The following is a 16,588-nucleotide window of genomic DNA, read 5'->3' on the forward strand; positions in this document are numbered from 1 at the left end:
TCATGCCAGCAAAGTGCTCAATATTATGAATACTCATGAGCTTCTAAATGTTTTTCTCTCTCGTTTTCCTTTATTGTTAAACAACATAAAAAATAATGAATGACAGAGATGTTAGCTTTGTTTAGAAAAATAACACATTGTGCGAGTGGCAAATGTATAAAATCTGCACATTGAAAATGTGATTAGCACAAAGCATATTTTGTCGACCCCTGAAAAACAAACATCCTAGCTCCATGAAAAATCTTAGCATCTTTTACAACGATTTGTAGGTAATGTTACAATTATTGTTAATATCTGCATTTCATAGGCATACCACAGCCCTATAATACTAAGTCTGCATGAAACAAAGATCAATGCACGTAGGCACAAAGGTAATTATGAACAGATTAATTTGCTCAAATATCGGAAGGTAGTCAACGTGTCATAGAGAAGTTCACAGACTACTCGTGAGCATTCACCGATAGAGAGACGAGAGGGAGAGAGGAGAGGGAGAGCGGGGAGAGAGACCGAGAAAGCCTCGCTCCCTCCCAGAGGGAGCTGGCGAGGGAGCTGGTGACACCAAAGAACACGCACAGAAGAGGAGCCCATCAGGTGTACTGCGTGTGGCAAGGCGTTTACAGGGCCATCAAACATTCACAACCTCCAGAGAATACGCGTAAAAAAAGGGCGAGGCACGTGTTCACACAGAGCTCCTGGATTTACCTCTACAAACTTGAATATTTTCACTACTTTTCGTGGGAATTTCATTTACCACCAGTGTTTTGCTTTACACACATTTTGATCACTTGTTTATTTAGACACTGTTTTGTGGTTTTCCTAGCTTGTTATTTTTTGCTTCACTGATGAGGACGTGGCTGCACTCTCCGCAGTGCACAGTTTCTTTGCTTGTGCGAGTTCCTCACCTTCAGGACGAAGACCTTGGTGGTTAACCAGCTGGTTACGTTCATGCTGTGGCACCTACTCTTCTCCCTGTACCCCCAATCGCCTCATCAATGCGATACAGAAGAGGATCTTCAACTTCTTCTGGTCAGGAAGAGGACACTGGCTCGCGGCTGGGGTCTTGGCTCTGCCACTAGGCGAGGGAGGTCATGGGCTGGTGAGTCAGGTGGCCACCTTCCATCTGCTGGCCGCATGTAGATTCCTGCACGCCATCCCTCCACCAACCTGGAACGTCACGGTCTCCTTTCTCCTGGAGCAGCTGGGAGGTCTGCAGTGCACCAAGCAGCTATTCTACATGGACATGCGGGGCCTCCCACTGGGACAGCTGCCACCCTTTCACAGGAGCGTCGCTGTCAGAAGGCTGAACCAGCGGCGGTCGGTGGTGGAACTGGTCTACGAACCAGTCCTCGGGGATCCGCAGACAGAGCCGCCATCCATCACCACCCCCTGCAGGGAGATGAGCCTTACTCACCAGGATGGGGGATCTGGTGAAGCCCGGAATACAGGGCCGGTGGCTTCACTCGGCTGAGATGGCCGCGAAGCTGGGACTGCAGTCACTCCGGGTGGCAGCTCCGATCCTGACTGAAGCCAAAAAAGCGTCTTCTCAGCAGCAGCGCAGAGAATGCCGGCCATCAGCATCAGCGATGATGAGGCCCCTTTCGGTCGCTCTCCGCCGGTGCTCTCCATCGTGCCACCGAGTCGTCACTCCCAACCGAGGAATGCAGAACACAAGCTTTGCTGTCTGGGAGGCCTACCAGAAGTGGTGTTTGCGGACGTTAAGAGGAAGGTGCTGTACGCCTACATGATCCACTTCCACCACTAGGGACACCTTGAGGAATCATAAGGACCATGCCTGGAGGAAAGCCTTGCCGTGCATCTCTCAGGAGAGGGCTCTCTGGAGGCAGCTTTACTTCAGGCCGACGTACAAGCGCCTTGGGGATCTCAGCAGGAGAATCGCCCACAGCACCGTCACCGCCAACGCCTCTCCCTAGCGTGCTTTACCGACACGGCGCCGGAGTGCCGGTCCTGTGGTGACGTGGAGACGGCGGCGCACCAAATACGTGCCAGCGCAAGCTGTTCAAGGTCCTGCGGAATGTCCTGCTAAATTTCAGCCTCCAATTCTCCCCGACGATCCTCATCAATGGGCACCAAAAAGGTGATTGATCTGGACTTCGGGTTGGACTCGTCAACGTACTCGTGGGCTACGCCAAGCCGGCCATCTACAGGTGGCCGTGGAGGGGAAACGTCCGGCCAGCAGCCTGGGCATCTTCTGCGCTCTGGTCGGAGCCAAGGTGTGGGCTGAAGTTCCGCCATGCGGCGCGGCTGAGCCACACTGTGCCGGCCTTCAAGGAGCAGTGGGCGCTGGAGGAGGCCGTGTGCTCGGTGGCAGATGACGGGGAGCTCTGCATGCAGATTTGAGCTACCCGTCGGAGGCCGTAGGACTACGAGAAGGGCTGCGTGCAGATGCAGCACATAGCGGAATGCAAACAAAAAACATAACTCTGATAATGTATGCACTGTCCTCTAAATTGATTGGTCTACACACACCCGAGACAGCTTTCCTTAGAGCCGAGTCTCACATGGTGATAGACGAGATGATGCCAAAAGGCGCACAACCCAAAGACAATGCACCATCAGAGTATGAGAGCTCGGGGTAAGCATTTACAGCATTGGAACCTCCTTTGCCAGTAGCAAAATATGATAATTGTTTTTTTGTGTGCCTTTTGGCATAATCTGGTCCAACACCATGTGAAACTAGGCTTTAAGGAAAGCTGTCTCGCAGGTGTGGACCAATACATTTCAAGGACAGTGCATACATTATCAGAGTTTGCATTCCAACCGCAGGTATTGTGGTCAATGCAAACAGTTTTGTTGCCAGATAAAAGGGTAAAAAACCAATTATCATGTTTGATGACGGCTCGTATCAGCGCAGGAGGAAGAGGTTCAAGCGTTCACCGCAAGACTCTGGCGCCTTCTCCCCGCCTCAGCTGGACCATCAACAGCAACACTGTGTCAACAACAGCAGCAGCAACAGCTACCCCCTTGAGATGACAGCTGGTCCTCCCAGGAGAGCTACAGCTGCCCCTGCCTTGAGATGCTGGCCTTGATAAGCCTCATACAAGGAGTTGGCAGCAATGGCAGCCCCACCGCCACCAGCGGTGATAGCAGGAGCAGCAATGTGATTGCCCCACGGGGAGCGGCAGCATCTGACTGCTCGCCGTGGCCTTCGGGCTGCTGTATTCCGAACAGAGGCGCCGCAGCCTACCACCCTCACCACCACCCTCGCCACCACCCTCGCCACCACCCTCGCCACCACCCTCGCCACCACCCTCGCCACCACCCTCGCCACCAACCGTACGGACCGATCACGCCCGGATCGGGGTCAGCAGTAGGCCCACTTGTGGCTTGTGTGGTGATCACTGGAAGCACCGCTCAGTGTTGGCGATCTGCTGGTTCCTTGCAGAGACACCAGGGGGTGCTGAAGGAATAGCTCCCACAGGCACGCCACAGATCCCTCGTGTAGCCTCCTGTCACAGACTGCGATCCATCCGGTCGCTGACGCCACTATATTTGGAGTTTGTGTGTTCTCCTCTTGGCTGTGTGGTATGATCCCCAGGTCCTCCGGTTTTTCTCTCCACATTTAGAATCATCATCACGTGTTTTTTTTGTATTTGTCTGCTATAAATGTCCACGTGAAACACTTTGTTGAGCTATCATTTGTGATAGCCAGCTCGCTTCTGAAACAGAGCTACGTAGCTCAGTGGGCCTTACTTGGTAAAGAAAAATGGTTGATCGTTTTAGTCAGACCACACGCCCGTCTACTGTACGTCGCCTTCGTTTATGTTGCACATTTTAGAGAGGTTAGGTGTTTATGTTGAGTTACTGTGATGTCGATGTCTACGCACCACCCTCATGTTAATTTTAGGCTGAGGTGATCTACGGGAGTGCCACGGCACGCACACAGCGCTTCATGAACGTGTGTTTTAGAGCGTGTGGCTGCGGTTTTCATTCTAGATTTGAAGCTTTTGTGACTGCAAGGATTCATACTCTTAGGTTTTTTCGGTAAAGTCACGTAGGTAAAAGATAAAATTAAAATTAATAAAAGTAATAATAGAAATAAAATAAAATTATTTGTATTACTTTTATTAAAAATAAAAATTAATAAAAGTAATAATAGAAATAAAATAATTTTATTTTGATTACTTTTATTAATTTTATTTTTTACCTACGTGACTTTACCGGAAAAAACCTAAGAGTATGCGGCTTTCATGTTCGACGTGACGACGAGCCTCACCGGTTGAAATAAAAAAAACGCTACAGATGCATAAAAAAAGAAAGGGAGAGAGAGGGAGGGGGGAGAGAGGGGGGGGGGGCGCCGGGGCCTAGCGGCCGCGGGGGGAGAGGAGCTGCAGGAGGCACGGAATCCCTGGTTGTCTGCAATGTGTACCCTGAGCTAAGTGGCACCATCATATCCAATAATGTGGATACTTGTAAGTCTCCTCTAAAAACACATCTTCTTACGTACATTTATTCTATTTAGCTTATCATTCTCTCTTGGCCTTTGCTTAACCCTCATTTTACAGGGCGCCTTCAGACATCAGTGGAAGGCGCCTTACAAATAAATGTGAATTATTATTATCGGAAGAGCTTCCCAGACCGCCGCAGTGCGCCACGCGTTGACCCTCTTCGTTCGACGGCGAGCCAAAGAGTTTGCGTGATGGTAGGTGAAGGGGTGGCCTCACGGCTGCTTGAACGGCGTCGCGACGGAATCCATGTTTAGGCTGCCCCCTGCGCACGGTGGCAGCAGCAGCAGCTCACAGCCCCTTGTTGAAGAAGACCCTCGTCACAGCGTCGCCGTGTCTGTCGACGATCGACTTCCGCAACTCGGGCTCCAGGCGGCTCACCTCCATGGAGCTGTGCGGGACAGCACCAACACCACTCAGCGCCAACACACAGCCATCGATGCTGTAACAGGGATTTTATTCTTCTTGGTTCTTTCGGTAAAGTCACGTAGAAGGGAAGTAATAAAATAATAAAAATAAAACAATAAAATAATTCTCACGACGTTTCGGCCACAACGCAAGCAGCCGTCCTCGGGTGAAGAACAGGTCTGTCGGGAAGACAGCGTCAGACGATCAGACGCTGTCTTCCCGACGCTCAGACGCTGTCTTCCCGACAAACCTGTTCTTCACCTGAGGACAGCTGCTTGCGTTGTGGCCGAAACGTCGTGAGAATTATTTTATAATGTTTTATTTTTATTATTTTATTATTTCCCTTCTACGTGACTTTACCGAAAGAACCAAGAAGATGAATCCCTGCAGTCACGAAAGCTTTAAATAGGGATTTTATTTTTACTACGTGGGGTGCGTGTTATAACGGGGTGTGCAGCATCCCCTGCATACCAGGTTTGAGGGTAGAGTGCACATCCAGCTGGCACCATGAAAGTCAAACTGTAAACAAATGTTCCCAAACATTGGTCACTTTTTTTTGTATATATAACGTAAAGAGTGTGCCACTTTCAAACAAAAAGAACATCATTATCATACTCTTTGGTTCTTTCGGTAAAGTCACGTAGGTATAAAATAAAAGTAATTAAATTAAACATCATTATCTTAAAAGCATATTAAGAATGAAATAGGGATTTCTTGCTCACCACTGAGCCAGTGATGGAAAATCCACATTCCTATGGAGGGTCTATACATATGACAATCCACTGTTAGTTTCCTCACAAAGTTGTACTCAATTTATCGACCCCCGGAGGGATGCTAGGAACGGACGACGTTACGATTGGGAGTCACTTGCTCTACCGCTGAGGCACTTGACCGGAGCGTGATCGGAATATAATAATTATAATTCAGTTATTGCATTCAAATGAACGCCAACTCACAAGCATCCGAGGAGGACGAGCTGTATCGGGCCAAGCAGAATCCGCCTCCGCTGCTGGGTGTGAAATGAAAAGTGTAAAATATCAAAGGGCAGAGAGGAAAAAGAGTTTAAGCAGACGCACACGAACGGCTTGACAAACACAAGGCCCCGCCAAAGATCACAGACATTTGTTAAATCAATCCGACATGAATTGTAAACAAAAGTATGTTTTTAGCCGTCATTGAATAATACATTTCCTTTATGAATACAAAACACATTGCTTAATAGTAACCTAATTAAAACAATAAGTTGACTTATAGATAATTAGTGTCCACGTACAACTACAGATAAAAAGCGTTTTACAAAATACAAACCTGCATAAATGCGTATCTTTCCAACCTCTGCATGATGATTGGCAGGATAACTAAGAACGGATAAAATACAATAAATTACTTATTTGCATACACGAACACACGAACTGGCAGCATACAAGAGGAGTGTATTTAGGCGACAGTCAACATCCGCTCTTGGTCTCTACTTAAAAGAACAACGCCATGTATCAAGCTCGGTTCTGAATGTCACCTCTACGTCGCTCCATAAAAATAAACTGAACAGTGGACATCTCGAGATGGATGCACAGACAGGTGGATGCGGAGACAAATTGATAACGCGACAGACACTCAAACACAATGATTGTCACACCAATGAACTTTACAGACTAAAAAAGTACCGTAACAGTTCCTGCTCGATTTACCTATGGACAGGTTACCTGCGTTGCTTCATAAACGCTGTTGCGAAAAAATACACAAAATGTTTATCTTTTATGTGCGCACGGGATAAATCAGCAGCTGCTCCTCAATCGTCTAAGGGGCTGTCCATAAATGACGTCACGCGATTTTGGACGATTTTTGACCCCCCCCCCCTCGTCACACGGCGTCACAAAAAGTCAAACCCCCCCCCTCAAATATGACGTCACAAAGCTCTGCCCACCCCCCCAAAAATAAAACACGCTTCAAATCGCTTTAAACTATTGTCATTGTAGTGTGTATTTAATGTGCCGCTGCACTCTGATGTTGTAGGAGAAAACACCTCCACCCCCTGTTTTACATAAGTAAGCAATCCAATCGATCTTGAGCCAAATGCACACGTACCTCGTGTTGCTGTTGCACCCAGACCACCCCTCGCACCCCCTCCCCCAATTTAATCACCCCAGATAATCGAGAGTTATCCGTTACGTTATTAGCAAAATGCAACCAACATGGAGTAAAAAAAAAACCCCAAAAGACGTAAAAAACCGACAAGATAAAAACGAGCATCATTTTCAGGTACAGTCTGTTCTCCTATAATGCGGTAGTTATGGAAAAAATCGCGTTAAAATAAATGATATACAATATATAGGGGTGAAGCACAGTCCGCGACAATGCGCGAGATGCGTACGCAGGCTCAACAAAGACGGAGGCGCGCGAGTAGCATCGAGAAGCATCCAGCAGCATCCCTCTGCCCTGTGTGACGCTACGCCGAGGCAGCCCTACGAAGCAGTTGCGTTCACCCAACCGCGTTACATCCAATTCTCGTCTGCGTCATGAACAAAAATGTGCTCCCTCATACATTCATCGCGTTGTATACCCAAAAAAAAAACCACGTTGTAGGAGAACGGGACTGTGAAGCCAACGCTCCGTGCGGGTGCTTTGCGCGACAGCGATGTTGGAAGAGGCAGTACGAGCTGCTCGTTAACCACGCGAGGACACTCACTCATGCCGGGCGCGGCGATGGTGATTCGCGAGACCACCACCTGCGCGATTCCCTTCACGGCCGCCTTCTGTCTCACGACGTCACGGAGAATGGAGGGGGGGGGAGGGGGGTTTGCGGGACACACACAGTGACATGAGTGTCGGTGTCTGACAACTGTGTCTGACTACTCAACATGAGTGTCGGTGTCTGACAACGCGACGGACTCAACAGCTACGCTCATTTGTGTCCCTAGCATTGAGCCTCGTTGTTGCCAATAGCTGTACGTTGCCCTCCATAAACTTTTCAAACTATTTTGTATTGTTTTACCAGGTAAGGCCCACTGAGCTATATAGTTATTGGGATTGAGAGGCTGTCTTCCAGCAGTGGCTTGACAAAGAAGTGTTCAAACCATCATGTTGTATGAATTATAAATAATTATTCTTACACGCAAGATTCGAAGCATGCATCGAGAGCATAAGAATGTATTTTAGTCGATGCATCATTACACGCTTGGTACGTACATTTGTACTTTAGTGTCAGACACAAACTAGAGAAAGGCCATGAAGGATGGTTAATAGTGTGTTCAATACTTAACACACAGCCTGGGGCTGGTTGTTGATTCTCGCTCTCACTCACCCTGGAATGTCCAAGTTCATTTCCGTTCTCATCAGTCACGACGATTCCTTTAATGATCTCTCTGAAAGACGAACACAAGAAGCACCACGCGCATGACACGGCTAGAAACCACGGGGGGGGGGGTAATTTCCCAGTTCGCTTGCTTTGCTGCTAAAACCCACTTGCGATGGAGTGGAAAAACAACCATGCGCGGGAGGAGGTGGTGTTATTTATATTTTAGTTTTTTGGCCTATTCCCCAACTTTATTCGGCCGGAGTAGAATTGGTTTCATGTCACGAGAAAAAAAAAATCCGTTCGGAAATCTCGCAGAGCGATGCAAACCCAAGTGTCTACGAACTGCTGCAAAAATAACTTTTCACGGAACTTTAGAAAAATATTTGATGTGCGACAGTCAAACCGACATTGATATTATTAGAGCTGTAATTTACCAAATTAAGTGTAAAACCACATTTTTCCATTCTAGATTTGAAGCTTTCGTGGCTGCAAGGATTCATACTCTTAGTTCTTTCGGTAAAGTCACGTAGGTAAAAAATGAAATTAAAATTAATAAAAATAAAATAAAAATCACGACGTTTCGGAGGCAACACAAGTCTCCGTCATCAGGTGGGACCGTCACAGCCAGATTTGCTGCTCACTTGATGCAGCAAATCTGGCTGTGACGGTCCCACCTGATGACGGAGACTTGTGTTGCCTCCGAAACGTCGTGATTTTTATTTTATTTTTATTAATTTTAATTTCATTTTCCACATTTTTCCAATATTATTTTTCTGCAGCCATCGGTCTGCCTGCATACCCGGTTTAATCGTGAACCCTCAACGCTGCCGTCTCAGCGCTGTAAGCTGGCAGACCGCCTTGAAGCGGAGTTATTGAATCTTTTCCCATTCCGATGACGTACGTCCACTTCACCAGATTTCTCCTTCCGATTTCGTTCCGATGACGTACGTGTACGTACACGTACGTCATCGGAAAGGAACCAGGAGAAAAACGAAAATAAAATAACTCAATTGGTACCGAGGCTCCCACAAGGCCATGCGGGAGGGTGTGTGGCACAGTTTGGCACCAAGTATCATAGGTGCGGTCGTGTCGCTACAGTTCACTGCGGTGAGTACAATGTCTTTTAAAAACAACGGCGCTATCCATCTAAATAAAATTAACACTCAACCGTTCCGACATTCAGCGGATAACACCCACCCTGCAACTTGCAGACTTCTAGCAACAGGAAAGGGTTAATGGGCATCAAGACGCACATCGCTGCCAAATATAAAACTGGACAACCCCCCATTGAGAGTAATTATACGCAGTCGCACTTACTGTTGCCGCATCATGGGTATATTCACGCAGTTGGCAGCTGCCACAGCCACAAAAGGGACCCAGCGGGCCACCAGTGGTGGCGCATTCTGTGAAAGACGCCAACGAGCACAGTGTGATTCTAATATCATTCGAATTACAAACTCCTAGAATCCTTTTCAGCCAATCTCTGCCGGTCACTCACGTACCTTGGTGCAGAGGTTGAGCCCCACAGCTGTGACAAGAGCAGCGCTTGTGGCAGTCACATAAGCCATGCCTATCTGCCTGTGCACACGCAACATGATGAAGACAAAGGCATCCCGGCTTAACCAGACCCATGAACCAGACCCATAAACCAGACTCATTAACCAGACCAATCAACCAAACCAATTAACCAGACTCATTAACCAGGGATGATTAGCCATGGCATTGCAGGCCAATGCAATAACCGTGCCAACACCCAGCACCACCATGCTCATAGATAATGCATAATGTACATAACTGTGACCGAGTGATGAATTAAATTATAATGAGCTTCCAGAAGGGCTCGAAAGCTGATCATTTCCACGAATAATGTACGGCCGAATATCTTATACTTGTGTGATGCTACAATCAAAAGAAAGAGTGAAAATCTCACTACCAGTTACCAGTACGATAACATTAAAAAAATCTGCTAGGCTTACCGATATACACATTGAACTCTCATCCAGATTGGTATAACGTATTAAACAGATTGCGTAAAAAACTGGGTGTTTGCTTTGCGGTTGGAATGTAACACTTTTGGGGAACACGCAAGCTTTAAAAATCGTGCCCCCATCACCACCTCTGTTAACGCACGGTGATCGCTGCTCTTGGGAGAGAACGTGAATGACAAAGTTGGGCATCGCGCTTACCATATTTTATCTCCGGTTCTGTTTGGTTCCATTATTCCCCCCCACCCACCCCTCCCACATTTCCCATCTTCTTCCCGTTCCCCTGAAGTACGCCGCTCGCGATCGTGGCGGTAGGGCAGCGAGCCCGGGCGCCCTCGTTCGTTCCCCGACTTTGAGGGTGCATTTGTTTGTTACCTCCGGTTAGCACAGGCGTCAGCAGCATGCGGCTCTTTCAAGATTGCTTCGTGACGTTATTTATTAATGAACGTCTTATACTCGCAAGCATTGTGGCTTTTTAAAATATTGGGGGGTGAGGGGGGGGGGTTCCGAATTCGGAAAAATTGGCTCTTCTTGTTATTATTGTTGCCGACCCCTGGATTAGCAGCTCCAATTAGCACAGCTGACCACGTACGGTGCAAAAGAAGTCCAACATACATATATACATATGGTACACGTTACCTGCTGTTCCGCCCCCCATTTTTTATGTTTATATATAATGTAAATATATAAAAAATAACTAAAACATGTGCGCTCCAGACTTACGTGGACGTGATGGGCGAGGCAGCATTGCGGTTCGTGTAGTTGACCAAAGCATTGAAGGATTGGTTGATCCACTGCCACAAGACCACGGCTGGTATGGACCTGACAAAGTAAAGTACATTAGGGCTGAATACTTTTTTAAATGTACGCTTTTCACGAATCTTTCCACATTTTAACCCGATCGTGCGATCGGCATCATGTCGAGCAACCCTCTTTTGTTTGAGAACGGCCGCTGGAAACGAACGTTACTCTTCAGGTGACCTGTTCATCGTATGACAACAAAAACCGATGTTTCAATCAGAGATGGAATTTAGCCACGTGATGTGGAACACCAAACTTTAACGTGACGGGGGCTGGGGAGGGGGCTGGGGAGAGGGGTGGGGGGGCTGGGGAGAGGGGTGGGGGGGGTGGGGAGGGGGGTGGGGAGGAGGTAGGGGAGGGGCTGGGGAGGGGGCTGGAGAGGGGGGTGGGGGGGGTGGGGAGGGTGCTGGGGAGGAGGTAGGGGAGGGGCTGGGGAGGGGCTGGGGAGGGGGTAGGGAGGGGGGAGGGGGCTGGGGAGGGGGGTGGGGAGGCTGGGGAGGGTGGGGAGGGGGGTGGGGAGGGTGGAGAAGGGGGTGGGGAGGGGGCTGGGGAGGGGGTGGGGAGGGGGGAGGGGGGTGGGGAGGGGGCTGGGGAGGGGGTAGGGGAGGGGCTGTGGAGGGGCTGGGGAGGGGCTGGGGAGGGGGCTGGGGAGGGGCTGGGGAGGGGCTGAGGAGGAGGCTTGGGTGGGGGGGGGAAATTGTCGGCTGGCAGGCGGAACTGTCCGTCCGCCCGGGGAGGGCTCCATGGTGGCACCTGTAAAACTGCAGCATGCCGGCGGTAATGACGAGGCCACCGGGGACCTGGAAGGACATGCGGCCGATGATGTTGTTGCGGTCGCCCGTGTCCGGGTGGAAGGCCGAGTCGTAGAGCTTCTTTGCGTAGTGCAGCTGCTCCACGGTGGTGCCCGGAGGGGTGGATCCAGCCCTGCGCAGCAAACCCCAACAATTGTGCCGCCATCATCGTCGTCGTCACAATCCATGGGCAAGAGAGCCCGTAGGCATCTGATGCACGTTTAGTCATTTTTTTCCTCCCACTTTCCTCTCTGTCTCGTGCAAATATATGCGAGTGGGGCCATACATTTCATCTTTCTGGTACCAATCTCTTATATAATCGTTAAGGGGCCGTCCATAAATGACGTCACGCGATTTTGGACGATTTTTGACCCCCCCTTCCCCCTTCGTCACACGGCGTCACAAAAAGTCAGACCTCCCCCTCTCAAATATGACTTCACAAAGCTCTGCCCCCCCCCAAAACAAATAAAACATGCTTCAAATCGCTTTAAACTATTGTCATTGTAGTGCGTATTTAATGTGGCGCTGCACTGATGTAGGAGAAAACATGTATTAAAAAGTCTATTTAATTAAGTAGAACGTGTTGTCTATATTGATTTAAAGTTGCGCATTTTGATGTGATTATCACATTTCTCAACCCCCCCCCCACCCATCGTCACACATCGTCACAAATGTCTGACCTCCGCTACGTGTGTGACGTCATTTATGGATGGCCCCTAAGCCATTCTCTGTTAGGCATTCCTCTTTTTCTGGTTCCTTCCATTTTTTCCTGAACACACTTTTAATATTCCTGCAGTTGTCCATCCTACACGTGTGTCCAAATAGTGCCAGTTTCCCTCTCACCACTGCCTGCATCATCGACTCTGCTTCTGTGGGCAACCTTTTCCTTCGGTTGGTACATTTGTAGACCACCCACTACATTGACTGCAATATTCCCTCATTATTCACGAACTTGCTATTCGCGATTTTGGCTATCCACGAATGTAATGTAATACAACACAGAGGGTCGGTCAACACACAATTAACGCACGTGTGTTGACCGACCCTCTGTGTTGTATTACATTACATTTCGATATTTTACTAGGTTATTTAATTTTAGTGTGTCCTCCTGATTTTCAGGCTTGCTTGCCGTGCCATCGCATTCGCAGCACCACGTCTGTTGACCACTCATTGATATGCTAATTTTTTCTCTAACCCTCCTCCCTCTCTGCCTCCGCCCCCCCCCCTCTGTCTATTTAAGGCCACCACACAGAGACGATCACCCCTCTCTGTTACCTGTGTTGCTCTCGCTATGTATCTTGGTGATATCTGTCTGCTAATATGTCTGTCTATAGTTTTCTGGTTAGATTTTATGTCGCTATTTCATTATACCTGATGACGATTGCTTGTGTTGCAATCGAAACGTCGTATTCTATTATTTAATTTAATATTTTATCTTTAGACGTGACTTAACCGAAATAAACAAATAATATATAATACCATTTTCTATTGCACCGTAAGTAACATGGCAAGCCATTGAATAGGGAGAAATGGCGGAGAAACATCACTTTGACTCAAAGCCTCTAACAAAGTCCTCCCACCAATCTCAAAACACTCGCTTAAGCGCTCAACACTCTTAACAACTGTCTGGTACGGAGTCATCGCTTCCACATTAATTCAATCACCCGCGTTGGGTAGAAAGTAAGAGGGTCATTATAACACCACCAGGAACACCCTGTGTATTACTCGCACGTACAGTCCGCGTTCCCTTATAACGCCACGTGTTTTCACAATGCCAATTGGCTATAACGCGATCACGTCTGCCTTGGCGTAGCATCATCACACGAGGTACTGGGATGCTGCTGGATTCCTCAAGATGCTGCCCACGCACCTCGGTCTTTGTTCGGCCTGCGTACGCATCTCACGTGTCATCGCGGACTGCTCTTCACCCTACATTATTAATTTTGACGCAGATTCCCCCACAACACGGTGGTCTCCATGAAAGCAACTACCGCTTTACCGGAGAACAGACTGCACAACAGCCGTGTCCATCCACCGCTGGATGAAGGCCTCCCTGTATCGACGTTTCCACCGCTGTCGTACGTGGGTCTGTAGTCCTCCGGGCCTCTCTCTCTCTCTCTCCGGGGGGGCGAGCGTCTAACCTGCACAGCATCACGAGCTCCTTGGCTCGCTCCAGCTCGTGGTTGGAGAGCAGCGCGGTGCGCGGGTCGGTGATGTTGAAGAAGTGCTTGAGGCGTCCCACGAAGGTCGTCTGGTCCCATCGCGGCGCGTCCACGTTGAAGGATGTCATCTTGTTCTGCGACGCCATTGATCTGTGGACACGGGCAGGAGCGAGGGTTTTAAATTGGGCTGTCCCCTTTCCTCTCAACTAATGCCTGCTTCCTCTTCCTCCCTCGGACACCTTCCCAACCACTGTCCGTGGATGTGACGGCTAGGGGATCTTATGCAATTTTGCTAAGGGGTGCTCATAAACAACCCTTACACGTGCACGTGTGTTGAACTTATGTTGCACCGTGCATAGCCCTACCGTGCTAATCGGAGGTGCGGAGGAAGGGCAATAAACTAAACACAAAAAGCAGTTCTCAAGAAACTAGTTTTCAATCTAGATGGTTTAAAAGCGCAAAGCTCCGGTGACTTCCCATAATATCGGAAGAACGTTCCAGACGGCCGCAGAAGCGCATCTGAAAGCGCAAAAAGCAAAGTTCTGGGTTTAATTGAAGTAAGTTTAACACGTAGGCTTTCGCGACCAATATTATTCATTTCTAATGCTGGCACATCGCCCGATGAAGCTGGTTGTAATCACCAGCGAAACGTCGTACTCAAATTGTACATGTTGTGGGTTTACTCTCCAACACATTGGCGTGCTGAAGTAGTAGCTAATTAGCGCGTTTTGGTGACGTGACAAATCTTATTACTTGGCTGTGTCGGGTTGGTGGCGGGTGAACGACACTTGATTCGTAAAATACACACACCACGTGTCTCCAAGTGTATCCGTTTGTCTTCCCAGTCTCACACCTGTCAACCCATCATACCTGTCAACCCATCATACCTGTCAACCCATCATACCTGTCAACCCCTTATCAGTGCCTACCTTAAAACAGACCCTATTGGCCACCCCGTGCACGTATAAATCCAAAAGTTAACAATACAAAGTGCTATCACAAGAGAGAAACACAAAACAGCGTTTTGCCCGTACTGCAACGGCTATACGGCGTATAGACTTGAAAAACTTAATGTCCCTCTATAAGAATACGGGTAAACCGTGTGGGTTGACAGTTGTCTTCTGCACAACAACCGCACTATTTACTGCTGACAGCTACGAGTGGACAGTACTACTGCCACCACCACCACCACACTCTTTCACAATCATGTCTCCAGCAACAAACCCACGACCAATCTTCAAAATCCACTCCGTCCACACAGCACTGCTGATATCGGTTCTCATCCACTCGTATCAACATACCACGCGCTGCATTGCATCAGCTCTCACATCACACAATGAAGTCAACCCACTTACCAGGTCTCCCCCCCTAGTGGCTCTTGTCGTGCCAGCTGGCCTAGCGAGGCAAGGCAGTCAGCAACTGGCCCGGGAAATGCTGCAACACACACACAAACAGCGGCTCACACACACACAGGCTCCCACACACACACTGGCTCCCACACACACACACAATGACTTCCACACACACAGACACCGGCTACCACACACACACACAGCGACTTCCACACACACAAACACCGGCTACCACACACAACGACTTCCACACACAAACACTGGCTCACACACACACACTGGCTCTCACACACACACAGACAGTGGCTCCCACACACACACAAACACTGGCTCTCACACACACACACAAACAGCGGCTCACACACACACACACTGGCTCTCACACACGCTCAGACAGGGGCTCTCTCACACACAGCGACTTCCACACAAACACTGGCTCCTACACACACAGAGACAGGGGCTCCCACACACAAACAGCGGCTCTCACACACACAGAGACAGGGGCTCCCACACACAAACACTGGCTCCCACACGCACAGAAACAGGGGCTCCCACACACAAACAGCGGCTCTCTCACACACAGACAGACAGCGGCTCTCTCACACACACAGACAGTTGATCACACACACACACCAGCTCCAACACAGACACGGATTCGCACACACCAAGCGCACCAGGCCTCCTCCACTGCACGCGGACACGTGGCGTGCGCTTCTCCTCCTCCACGTGGTGCTTCGGTTCAGCCCACAGTGGGCGGAGGATCTGTCACCCACGTGGGTCTGGTTGGGTGAGTGTCGAGTGTGAGTGGGATGTTGGGGGTGGGTGTTAGGGTGTACATGTCAGTGGTTCTTATAACCTTTGCCGTAGCCTTGCAAACACGTTTTGTTCTCAGTCGTAAAAAAAAGATTAATGTGAATAAATGCATAGGGTTTGGTGAAACAAAGTAAGGGGCCGTCCATAAATGACGTCACGCGATTTTTGACGATTTTTTTACCCCCCCCCCCCCATCGTCACATGGCGTCACAAAAAGCCAGACCCCCCCCTCAAATATGACGTCACAAAGCTCTGCCCCCCCCAAAAAAAATAAAACATGCTTCAAATCGCTTTAAACTATTGTCATTGTAGTGCGTATTTAATGTGGCGCTGCACTCTGATGTTGTTGGAGAAAACATTTATTAAAACGTCTATTTAATTAAGTAGAACGTGCAATCTATATTTATTTAAAGTTGCGCATTTTGATGTGACGTCACATTTCTCAAACCCCCCCCCCCCCCCATCGTCGCTAATTGTCACAAATGTCTGACCCCCCCTAGGTGCGTGACGTCATTTAT

The 16,588-nt window shown here is 48.8% G+C and overlaps 1 protein-coding gene across 3 annotated transcripts; it reads right to left on the bottom strand.

Annotated features, from left to right (window-relative positions):
* Positions 1–50: 50 nt before the first annotated feature.
* On the bottom strand, positions 51–16,061 carry SFXN2 (sideroflexin 2). 3 transcript variants are annotated; one of them, XM_078609729.1, is made up of 13 exons: positions 15,932–16,061; positions 15,261–15,339; positions 13,885–14,055; positions 11,706–11,876; positions 10,875–10,973; positions 9,669–9,744; positions 9,484–9,569; positions 8,173–8,233; positions 7,558–7,624; positions 6,180–6,229; positions 5,828–5,877; positions 5,343–5,390; positions 51–4,854 (listed from the first exon to the last, which is right to left on the bottom strand). In XM_078609729.1, the coding sequence occupies exons 3-13, from the start codon at positions 14,049–14,051 to the stop codon at positions 4,755–4,757; spliced, it is 975 nt and encodes a 324-aa protein (XP_078465855.1). In that variant the 5' UTR covers positions 14,052–14,055; positions 15,261–15,339; positions 15,932–16,061; the 3' UTR covers positions 51–4,754. The 3 variants fall into 3 exon arrangements, with proteins under 3 accessions (XP_078465855.1, XP_078465853.1, XP_078465854.1); XM_078609727.1 differs by having other exon boundaries at positions 5,828–5,880; XM_078609728.1 differs by having other exon boundaries at positions 5,828–5,880; positions 15,923–16,061.
* Positions 16,062–16,588: the final 527 nt, after the last annotated feature.

The sequence above is a fragment of the Lampetra planeri genome, chromosome 32, assembly GCF_965212315.1.
Source record: "Lampetra planeri chromosome 32, kcLamPlan1.2.h2, whole genome shotgun sequence".
Taxonomy (NCBI): domain Eukaryota; kingdom Metazoa; phylum Chordata; class Hyperoartia; order Petromyzontiformes; family Petromyzontidae; genus Lampetra; species Lampetra planeri.

Bases quoted from the DNA above. Each gene is read 5' to 3' on its own strand.
- SFXN2 (XM_078609727.1), bottom strand. From the start codon at position 14,051: ATGGCGTCGCAGAACAAGATGACATCCTTCAACGTGGACGCGCCGCGA. The intron at 5,881-6,179 runs GTTTGTATTTTG...TTTCACACCCAG, and splicing joins AAAGATACGCATTTATGCAG to CAGCGGAGGCGGATTCTGCT. The intron at 5,391-5,827 runs GTGAGTTGGCGT...ATTTGTTTACAG, and splicing joins CTCGTCCTCCTCGGATGCTT to TTTGACTTTCATGGTGCCAG.